Genomic DNA, 12243 nt, shown 5'->3' with positions numbered 1-12243 from the left:
AAATGAAATCCCTCATCTGATCATCAAGCTGCCCGGCTCTAAAGCCCGAGCCAGACCCCTCCCCTGCACCTGAACTGCCAACTGATATCTCGCGCAACGTCACCATGCTGAAAAATATAACAATCCCTGATCAATTACATACTACTGCTTAGGGATCTCTCACATACTCTACTAGTTCCTTGGTTTCGCCTCGGCCCCTCTTGAATCGAGTACGGATCCTTCTTGACCACTTCTTGCATGTTTGGGTTTAGCCGCCTGTGATGTTGCACTACCAGCTTTGCTCCTTCTTCCAGATTGATCTTGTGAGAACAATATGAAGGACTTATCCTTTTAATATCGGTGATTTTCCATTCAATGACATTCTTTCTCTTCTTTAGAATTCAGACTAACTCTTCATTTTAGATTTGGTGAGGTCAGAAGCTATAATTACAGGTTTTTGTTCACCATTTTCAAGAAATGCATACTCCAAATGATCAGGTAGAGTTTCCAGTTCTGATTTCATGTTTTGTACACTATACACGTCGAGTTCAGTGAGGGGACTCATCGAGTCCAGGCCAAAAGTTCCGTCTGGTCGTGATTTCACGATTGGACTCGTCGAGTCAGTGACTGCGACTCGGCGAGTCGGGCTTTCTGCACTTATGATTAATTTATTATATTCATCTTCTTCGAGTAGTCTCTCTATCTCCATTAGGTCTCTTTCAGCATCAAAATCATCGCCTAAGGATGTGGCAGAATTGCTTGGCTTGTCTTCTTCCCATTCTTCCATTAATTCTTCTAACATATCAACCGAAAATGCCGTGTCATCACTATATCTTGCATGCTTTATGGTTTGATCAACTCCAAATGTAACTGATTCGTCTCCCACCCGAGGGGTAAGTTTAGAATCTCGCATGTCTACTATAACACTTGCAGTATTGAGGAAAGGTCTTCCAAGAATGATGGGAACTTGAGGATCTGCTTCCATGTCTAGTACTATGAAGTCCGTGGGGAACACAAATTTATCAACTTTCACCAATAGATCTTCGCATATTCCCCTTGGAAATGGCATCATTTTATTTGCTAAGTGATTTGCCATTAGAATTGGCCTTGGCTCCGACAGGTTTAACTTCTTAAAGAATGAATATGACATGAGGTTCACACTTGCCCCTGAATCAGCCAACGCATGGATAGTTGCTAAATTTCTGAATTTACAAGGCAAGGTCAAACTACCCGGGTCAGCCTTTTTCTTAGGTAATTTTTTCAACATGGCGGCTCAACAAATATCATTTAGAACCACCTTCTTTACTTCTTCCATCTTCTTTCTATTTGTAAGAAGCTCCTTTAAAATTTTAGCATATTTAGGCATTTGTGCAACTGCTTCGATGAATGGCATATTAATTTGAAGGGCTTTGATGTGTTCCAAGAACTTTTGATACTAAATATTGTGCTTGTATTGTCTGGCTTGACCTGGAAATGGTAGCGGAGGCTGATATGGCTTAAAAGGAGGTTTATTTTTCTGCTCAGGTGGGGGACTCGTCGTGTCCATGTCTGCGACTTGGGTCGGGATTTTCCAATTTTATAGTTTCTGCTTCTTCCTCTTGCACTAACTTAGGATCTTATTTCTGAATAGGGCCAGAGGAGTTATAATCTTCTTACTCCTAGTTGTCACGATGTTTATATGTGTGCCTTTTGGATTATTTTCGGTATTACTAGGAATTCCACCCGGTCGTCGCTCGCTTATTTCAAGTGCAAGTTAGCCTAGCTGTTTTTCAATGTTGAGAATAGAGGCTTGCTGATTCCTAAGTAGAGCTTGCTGGATTTTCATCATAATTTGGTGCTCTTTAATCATGCTTTGTTGATCTCTCAACATGTTTTTTTGATCTTTAATTGCAGCATCAATATCGTTAAGCATATCTTCAAATTCTAATTTCTTTTCTTGCACTGACTCCTCCTTTTGATAAAAACCTCCTGCTTTTTGCTTATACTTTTCCTCCTTTTCCTTCTTGTACTCATCATATGGTAGCCATCCTTTCTTGGGTTTCGCTAATCATCATCATATCTATCACCACTTGAGTAACACACTTGGGCTTTCCGGTTCCCGTTCTCATCAATATCATAATCCTTAGTAAGATGAGGTCCTCTACAGTTATCACATCTCACTCAATTGGCATGGATAGATTGGTCCATCTTAGTCATTCTTCGATCTATGCTCTCCAATTTTGCCAACACTACTGCCATATCATCGTTTATAGCATTCACCACCCCTCGAGTTGAGTCATTCCTTGGGTTATGATATTCTCTAGAGTCCTTAGAGAATTCTTCAATAAGTTCCCTCACTTCATCCAGATTTTTCTTTGTTAATTAGCCTTGAGAGTCAAGGAGTTGTCTAGTGGTGACGTTTACCCCACCATAAAAGATTGACACTTCTTGTTGCACATTGAGGTCATTCTGTGGGCAATTCCTAATTAGACCCTTGTAGCGCTCCCATGCCTCGTATAGCGACTCACCCATTTGTTGTTCAAAATTTGCAATGGCCTTTTTGAGTTTAGCAACTTTAGATGGTGGGCAAAATTGCTCTAAAAAGTCTTCACGCATTTTTGCCCATGTAGTAATCGTGCCCGGTGGTAGTGCTTTCAACTAATCCTTTACAACTCCTTTAAAGGTGATAGGGAGCATCCTCAACAATATCGTTTATCTTGGTACATTCGGAATGTTAAAGTAGTCGGCGATGTCGTTAACTTCATCGAGATGCTTATAAGCGTCTTCATGATCATTTCCGGTGAAAGGAATCTCCTTCAATGCAGAGAGGATGTGCCCCTTAAGTTCAAATGTAGCAGTGGCGGGTTGCACAAGCCCCGAACCAGTGTCGTCTCGAATCCTCTTTTTGTATGCCTCCATCGAGAGGGCGACAATGGCTGCCATGGTGTTGTCGGGTTCGCCTTCTTGCTTGCTTTCTTCTTCGTATTCAGATTCGTATTCGGTTACTTTTGGGATCAGATTTTCTTCAAAACTCTCAAACTTGCTTTCCTCGTTCTTTCGAGTGCTAGACTCACCCGCTTTCTTGCTTTTCTTTTTCCCAAAGACTGGTTTAAGATCCTTGAAAGGTGATTTCCTTGGTGGGTTTGAGTTTTCAACGACTTTATCCTTGTTCTTCCTAAGAGTGGATTCCGGGTCTTCGAATGGAGGTACCAGAGGTGTGTTTGAACCTCAGGTCATATAATACCTGAAAGAAAACAAGAAACACGTGTAAAAGGAACGAAAATAAAATAAAAAACAAAACTAGAAATTTGCTTTGGACTCGTCGAGTACCTACGATTGGACTCGACGAGTCAAAACTAAAACAGAAAAAAAAAATTAATCGAAAATCATAAAAATAGAGAAATTCAAAAACAATAATAATAATAATAATAATAATAATAATAATAATAATATATAAAGTAAAATTATTTAATTGACTAAATAAGTATGCATACCGAACAAAATTCATGACCCCTATAATTAATTAATTATCCCTTAAATGATTATAGCACACCTCATATTTCGGTATTTTTAACCAGTCCAAAATCACACTTTGACAAAGTCATTTTATAATATTGCAGAATGAAACGCATTGCTTTAAATTAAGAAGAAAATATCATAGTTTTCTGGCCACAAACTTATTCTCACGTGTGTACATGGGCGACGTGCCTTAAGCAAGCTGCAAGCCTTTGACAAAATTTTCCGTGTTGTAATTCATTTTGAAACTAATCTTTCTATTATACATTAAATCAATAATGATAAAACATTCGTCATAGTTTTGAGGTCGGTCTCTAGATAAATTATAAAATGCAACGTATTTATTTTCAATACTATCCATCCGTATAAAAAAACATACATGTATATGGGCATTGACAATGAATTTTTGATAGTGTTTATGAGTTTTTAAGATTTAATTAAAGAAAATTGAATCAAAGAAAAAAATGTTTAGGGATACAAATTTAAGGTTTTTATTTTAAAATACAAAACTTTTATTCCAAAAAGCTACTTCAAGTATATACTATCAACCAAAATAATTGAAAAAACGTTTTATTATATGGACATTTCTTATATAAGTATCATTTACCAAAATAATTGAAAAAAGAAAAAATTATAAATTTAGCCTAACTCATTAATTATTTTGTAGAAAAATAGCCAAAAGAAAAACCCCAAATTACAATTTTAGCAACGAAAATTGTATATGTATTAAGTCCATCTGCGATTTTAACAAGCCATCTGTGAACGTATAAGTCGCTAGAAAACAATCGTGCTTTAGCGACTTGTACATTCGGAGATGGACCAATTGATATCCGCCCATTGCATTCACATCTTCCGGTTCACTTTCAAGTGTGGGATACTTATCCGTATAATGACCCGTCATTGCACAAATACCACATACCATCAATTGTTGACCACTTCCCACCACCATTTGACTTAACACATTAGTCAAATCCAAGAGCTTTGATTCCAAATGTTGAGTGTTGCTAACTTCACCAACCACTTGTGTAGAATTTCTCTTCATGTCATTTCGAGTCCCAAAATTCCTTTGATTTTGAGAAATGGTACCAAAAAGTAATCGGATCTCGTGAGGGGTTTTGTTGAAGATGTCACCACCACTTGAAGCATCAATCATCCTCCGATCTTTTTCATTCATACCCTCATAAAATTGTTGGAGAAGTAGTTGTTCGGGTATATTGTGTTGAGGACAACTTGTACACAAATTATTGAAGCACTCCCAAAAATCATGAAATGTTTCATTTTCCCCTTGACGAATCCCCAAAATGTCACTTCGTTGGCTTGATATCCGGGAGGTGGGATAGAATTTGCTATTGAAGGCCTTGAGTAACTCTTCCCATGTGTGAATAGATCCCGGTGGTAAGTTGAATAACCACTTTCTAGCTTTGTCTTCCAAGGTGAGCGGGAATGTGGTTAACTTGAAATCATCCAATGTCACATTGTCGGGCAACATGCTAACACATATCATATGAAAGGACTTCAAATGCTTTTGAGGATCTTCTCTATCCAACCCATGGAACTTGGTAAGTTGATGGATGAAACTTGACTTCAAATCAATCCCTCGGCGGTTTGCGGGATAAACAATAGTAAGAGGTGTATGAGTAACATCCGTTTCCATCATTTGTCTAAGTGTCAACTCTTGAGGAGGATTGGGTGGATTGGGGTTATTGGGATATTGTTGCAAGTAATTGGGTGGTTGTTGGTAAGGTGGATATGGGTATTGTTGGGGATTGTAGATTGGTGGTGGATAAGGTTGGTAGTTAGGGTATTGGTTGTAAGGAGGTTGTTGTTGTGGGTACATTGGGTTTTGGTACATTGGAGGGGGTTGGTAATTGGGTTGATTTGGGTAATGTACTTGTTGAACTTGAAAATCATTGTTTTGAGGTTGGTTGTTTTGGTGGAAGTGTTGGTTTTGTAGTTGTGATGGTGGTTGATAATTGGGTTGGTTTTGAGGAGGGGCTTGATTCCAAGGTGGCATATCAATGAGAGGTTCTTGTGGTTGTTGTCTTGGTTGATGGGGTGGGGTATTGGCATCTTGATTGATTGGGTTTGGGTTGGGATTATGAGGTGGAGTGTGATTCATGGCTATGTGGTTTTCAAACGGAATGTCTTCAAAGGAATGACCAACAATTGGAGAACTCGGTTCGGTGTCGGTATCACTTGAAGTATGAACTTGATCTTCTATGTTGATTAGTGGAGAAGAGGAAGAAGCTTGAACTAGTTGTTGTTGCTTTGCTTGTTTGGCTAACTTTTTCAACCTTTTTGCTTCTCTTTCAATTTCCGGATTGTAGAGTAGTTCACCGGTTCTTGTAGACCTAGGCATAAACAATCAAATAACAAAAACCAATTTCCCCGGCAACGGCGCCAAAACTTGGTCGGGATGTCAAGCCCACCAAGCAAATTACACCCTTTGATTGCTAAATAAACGTAATATAATGGTAAAAAGGGGTATCGATCCTCGGGGAAATGGTTGTATTCAATCACCAATGCAATTCAATAGAACTAGTGAAATTGAACTAACTAACTACAATTAAAATAAAAGGGGGGGGGGGGGTGTTTGATTACTTGAAAACTAAAATACTTGAATAACTAAAAACCTTGCAATTATGCAAGTTGATGAGATGCTCAAAGGTTGGGAATAATTGGTTAACTAAGGCAATTCAACACAATGAACATTTGTGTGTTTATCATTAGGATCTAATACAAAGCTTATCCTTCATCCCAAATTGGTTATAGCAATCATGAAGCATGATATGCCAAGATTCCTCATAGGTAGTATGGAGGTTAGGGAAGCCCACAACACACCTTCTTAATTAAGATCAAGGGTCAATTGAAGCAATTAATCCCAAGAAATCAATTAGCCTTAAGAATGAAGGAATCCCCAATTCCTAGAGGATGTCAAATGCTTACACATCCATAAAGGAGATATGATTCATAAGCTAGAGATGATTTCTACCATCATAAAGCCCTTGTTCTAGATAAATTCAATGATCCAATGCAAAATCAATGAAATAAATCAACTATTGCTCAATCAAATACTAAGCTCATGATCAAAGTATCAAATAAGCATAAGAATTGCAAACTAGAATCATAAACATGGAATAAATTGATAATCAACATAAATCCTTCAAAACCCACAAACATTCATTGGTTTTCAACCAAAGTCAACCAAATAAGAGTATTAGCCACTCATGGCAACAAAGTAACAAGAACAATAATCTAATTGCATAAAGAAACTACCTAAGATTTGGAAAGATGAAAGGAAATGATCTCTAGCTGCCAAAATCGCCTCTTGCAGGTCTCTAATGGTGGAAAATCGTGAATGAGTTTCTAGATCTGATCCCCAAGGGTTATGGCAAGCCAAATGACCAAAATGCCCAAACTGGGCAGTTGCGCGGGTACCCGCGCGACGAAAATTCCACCCGCGCAAATGTTGCTGTAATGCTATTGGTCCACCAAGCCACTCCACCCTTCCACTACCAAAGATTCCTTTGGTCCCCCCTCCTTGTCCATGTAATTTGAAATGCACCAATCATCATTTAGCCACCAAATGGATGCTCCAAGCCCAAAATTTGAATTTTATGATCCATCTTCATAAGCCCAAATAATCCAAGCCAATAACTTTCAAAGCCCAATTCTTCCTCTTTGATTCCGCCAAGCCCAATAATGCCTCGGGAGCCCACTAAGCCCGTCTCCAATCAACCCGCAACCGCAACAAGCATCGAAAAACCTACAAAATATCTTATGCAACATAACAAGCACCCGGTACGATCCATACTAAAGAAAAATAAATAAAATACAATGCATTAATGATAAAAAGATCTAAAAATCTAAAATAAACTAATAAAAATAAGGAAATAAAATAAGCTATCACCAATTCATCTTCGATTTAGCTATGCCATACAGGTATAAAACGTTATTTATTTGCTTTATTTTTCACGCTTTTTCTTTGAAAAGTTATCTCTTTCTCTCTAGAAACAATGGATAATTTCATAAACAATCACGACAATATGGTAAAATCTTTACCCCTTTTGTATTTTAATCATAATTTATCAATTTTAGGTTTTATTTATTTACGATTTTTTGGGAAAAAGTACAAAAGAAAAAACGAAAATAGTACTAGATTTCAGATGCTTCTAATCAAATTTTTTTTTAAATTTATGCGTTATATTTGATATTTACTAGATTTTAAGGGTAACATTGAGGTTTTGATAACATAATAATTGGATCTATGATTCTACAAATGCATAATGCATAAATCGTGCATTGTGAGGTTATACATTTGATACTTTTGTGTTAATATGCTATATAATTGTGTTAATATGTTGTAATAATGTGATTTTTTGATATAAAAATGATTACTTCATCTTCATGATGTTGTACCTTTGCATTTTGAGGTTGTACATATAGTTTATCAAAAAATATTAATTTAATTGTTGATGTTATAAATCATTATCATACATACTTATAAAGCTAGCATTTTTTTTGAATCTCATGCATTTGAAACCTCCATTCTTTTTTCCTTTCACCACATTCATTTGAAACTCCCATGACTTTTCAATTTCTTTATAATAATAATTATAATTTGGTAGTTAGGTTAAACAAATATCAAATCTAAAGTGTATTCATATATAAACTAAATTTCAATATTAAAATAATATCTTTAATTCTACTTATAAAATTATGTTTTTTAACTTTTAACATATTATACTTAATTTATTAGTTTTAATATATTGTTGGATGTAAACAATTATCATTTTAAAGGTATAATTTTTGAACAATTTGTATAAAATACTTAAATTATTAATTGAAATATAACATTATAGGCTCAATTTAAATATAAATTTTATTTAACTTAAACAACCCAAAGATTATTTTATAAATAGTTAAAAGTGATAAATTGTAGTGTCTTTCTAATAATGATTGTAAGTTGGTTAATAAGGTTAAATAAATATCAAACCTAAAGTATAATCATAAATAGACTAAATTTCAATTTTAAAATAATATTTTTACTTCTATTTATAAAGTTATGTCTTTAAATTTTAACATATTATACTTAATTTATTAGATTTAAAATGTTGTTGCATGTAAACCATTATCAGTTTAAAGCTACAATTTTTGAACAGTTTGGACAAAATACTTAAATTGTTAATTTAAATATAACATTACAGTGTCAACTTAAATATAAATTTCAGTTCCACTAAAAAAATCAAATAATATTTTGTAAATAGTTGAAAGTGATAAATTATAGTGATAAATGCAAAAAACTAAATTGCAATATCAGTTTAACTAAAATATTTCCTAAATATATTTATATAATCGTTAAAAAATTTCAAATAAGTAGCTTAAAATAACTTATAATAATAATAGTTAAAAATAACTCTATATAAATGATTATATTGTTACCTTTAAAATCAAAAAATAATGTTTGATGTTTTAAATAATTATAATGATAGAAATTAAAAATTAAGCAAATATATTTTAAAAAATTAGTTAAAAATAACAACTATAAATAATATTAAACCATATATAATATTTAATTTTATTGATGTGTAACTCGCGAGTAGAAGTCATTCAAACGATTGAGATTATGACGTTATAATAGATTTATATATTATCATATAATTCAAAATAGTCAATATATTATATGAAATTAATATACGAATTATTATATCAAATTTAACAACAACGTTAGTGTTATATTTTAAAAAATATATATTTGTAAAGACTTCAACTATATAGGTGTTTCTGCGCATTACAATGTCAACTCAAATATAAATTTCAGTTCCATTTAAAAAAACTAAAGAATATTTTGTAAATAGTTAAAAGTGATAAATTGTAGTGATAAAAGCAAAAACTAAATTGTAATTTCAATTTAACTAAAATATTTCTTAAATATATTTTTATAATCGTTAAAAGTTTCCAAATAAGTAACTTAAAATAACTTACAATAATAATAGTTAAAAACAACTCTATATAAATTATTATATTGTTAGCTTTAAAGTAAAAAAATAATGTTTGATGTTTTAAATAATTATAATGATAGAAATTAAAACATTAAACAAATAAATTTTAAAAAATTAATTAACAATAAAAACAACTATCTCAAAATATTATTAAAAGAGAAACCTTATGACATCATCTAAAACAATCTGGATCGTTGATTGTGTTTTCTTTATAGGTTTTACACCCTTAGATCAATTTGCTTACGTCACCTTGATCAAACAAGAAGTCAATCCGTTATATTAGGAAATTAAATGTAGGAATTGAATGAAAATGATACTTGAATTCTTTCCAAACTTACAACTACAAAATTGGTTCCTTATTAATGTAAACCTTATATTTAGGTTCTATTTCCATTCAAAATTGCTTTCCAAATTATATTATATGTTGAAATCTCGGAAACTATTAATTTCAAATTTAAAAGTTTCAGATATTTTTATGAACCAATACACTTTCAAGCATGATATCTTCTATTTTAAGTTTAATGAGATTTCAATTGATTACCTACTAATTTTCATCATATTGACTTGGATATATATTTCAAACCTTTTTAATAATCGATTTACATAATGTAACATTATGTCATAATTCATATATATTTCAAACCTTTTTAATAATCGATTTACACAAACATTATGTCATAATTCCCACGTAGAAAACAAATGCAAAAAAACTTCAACCTTCCCATTAGTCTGATTAGTCGAATAAATGTATGTATTTCTTCCTTAAATCATTTTAATCTGTAAGTTTGATATTGTTTTTGAAATTATACGTTTTTACTCATTCGTATGGTTCTTTGTTGAATACTTATAATTTGGATGTATAATGTTGTTTTTGAATTTTTTTTTGATGTTGTGTTCGGTTCTTGGTTCCATCTTTTTAATCGGTAACTATGATCCTATTTTCGAAAACAGTAAACTCAATGTTAAAATTGGATGTTATATATAATGAAATCATGATGTTACATGTGTGTATACCTTTGTAAAAAATCAATAGACAAGACAAGAGATGACATGATATAATATAACAGACGAGTTGTACAAAAGACATGAATGCCCTCATTAGAAAGTTTTTTTTATGTCTTCGGTAGTAACAAAATAAGAATAAGAAATATATCTTCTCAACAATTGATGTGAGCTTTAAAGTTAAATATAAGCACGTTGCACATACTCAAAATCGTAGAAAGAATTTCACAAAAAAATGTTATTTCATTAAAAAAAGAGCCTGAAAAAAAAAGATGGTGGTAAACCGAAGAAGGCATATCAAAATCAATAAAAAAAACGAAGATATAAACATAAATGATGGACCTGATAAATAATTTCTGTCATATTATCCCTAAAATAAAAAAGAAGCCATCAATGAATCTTAACATTGTCGATGATAGTGACAATAACTTAGATTAAGGAAAAAAAAGATGTGATATTAGAGATGAAGTGTGGAGGGAGATGATTAGCTTCGTTGCAAATTTTTTGGTTATAGTTTCTTTATCTTTAATATTGTGGGGGGTTTTATGTGGTTTATTTTGAAGGAACATAAATAAGTTGCTATTTTTTGAAATAAAAAGTTATATTTCGCAATATAGCCATAAAATAACAATGTATTTTGAAACTACATTGTTAAATGTTGGATTATACTTGTGTAGACCCATTTTCACGTATGGTTGACTATAGATAGTTGTTTTCCATGTCACAAGTAAAAAATGTTTGAAGGTACTTATATATTTACCTATTTTAGTATAATTTTTACACATTTCAATAATACCAATAACCCTACTTTTTTTTTATAATTATTTTGTAATATCTATATAAATTTGCATTTTATTTATGTGTTCCCCGCGTTTAACGCGGGTATAATCTAGTAAATAACATCAAATCATATATTATATTTAATTGTATTCATGTGTAACTCACGTGTAGAAGTCATTCAAACGATTGAGACTATGAAGTTATAATAAATGTATATATTATCATATAATTCAAAATAATCAATATATTATATCAATTTAGTATATACAAGTTATTATATCAAATTTCACAACAACGTTATTGTTATATTCAAAAAATCATATATTTGTAAAGACTTCAACTATACAAGTGTTTCTGCGCAACGTGTGGATATTCGCCTACTCATACTATATTATAAATGAAACATTTTTCCTTTCACCACATTCATTTGAAACTCCCATCTATTTTTCCTTTCACCACATTCATTTGAAACTCCCATGACTTTTCAATTTCTTTATAATAATAATAATAATTATTATAATTTGGTTAATTAGGTTAAATAAATATCAGACCTAACATGTAATCATGTATAAACTAAATTTCAATATTAAAATAATATATTTACTTCGATTAATAAAGTTATGCTTTTTAACATATAAATATTATACTTAATTTATTAGTTTTAATATATTGTTGGATGTAAACTATTATCATTTTAAAGATACAATTTTGGAATAATTTATACAAAATACTTAAATTATTAATTTAAATATAACATTACATGACCAAGTTAAATATAAATTTTTGTTTAACTTAAACAACCCAAAAAATATTTTGTAAATAGTTAAAAATGATAAATTGTAGTGTCTTTCTAATAATGATTATAAGTTGGTTAATAAGGTTTAATAAATATCAAACTTGAAGTGTAATCATAAATAAACTAAATTTCAGTTTTAAAATAATATATTTACTTCTACTTATAAAGTTATGTCTTGAACTTTTAATA

At 31.8% G+C, this 12243-nt stretch overlaps 1 protein-coding gene and 1 non-coding gene across 2 annotated transcripts; one reads left to right on the top strand and one right to left on the bottom strand.

Moving 5' to 3' along the window:
• Positions 1–385: 385 nt before the first annotated feature.
• Positions 386–1246, bottom strand: LOC145004386 (uncharacterized). The gene has a single exon (XM_078963300.1). The coding sequence runs from the start codon at positions 1244–1246 to the stop codon at positions 386–388; it is 861 nt and encodes a 286-aa protein (XP_078819426.1).
• Positions 1247–2419: 1173 nt separating this feature from the next.
• LOC145027936 (small nucleolar RNA R71) lies at positions 2420–2526 on the top strand. Its single transcript, XR_013675697.1, has one exon. It is a non-coding gene; the product is annotated as a small nucleolar RNA R71 (small nucleolar RNA).
• The last annotated feature ends 9717 nt before the right edge of the window (positions 2527–12243 follow it).

The sequence above is a fragment of the Lactuca saligna genome, chromosome 1 (assembly GCF_052625555.1).
Source record: "Lactuca saligna cultivar CGN05327 chromosome 1, ASM5262555v1, whole genome shotgun sequence".
Classification (NCBI taxonomy): domain Eukaryota; kingdom Viridiplantae; phylum Streptophyta; class Magnoliopsida; order Asterales; family Asteraceae; genus Lactuca; species Lactuca saligna.
Note: the sequence above shows the minus strand (reverse complement) of the source record. Positions and strands in the feature narration are given on the sequence as shown.

Excerpts from the sequence above, each read along its gene's own strand:
- LOC145004386 (XM_078963300.1), bottom strand. The coding sequence starts at position 1,246 with ATGTTGAAAAAATTACCTAAGAAAAAGGCTGACCCGGGTAGTTTGACC.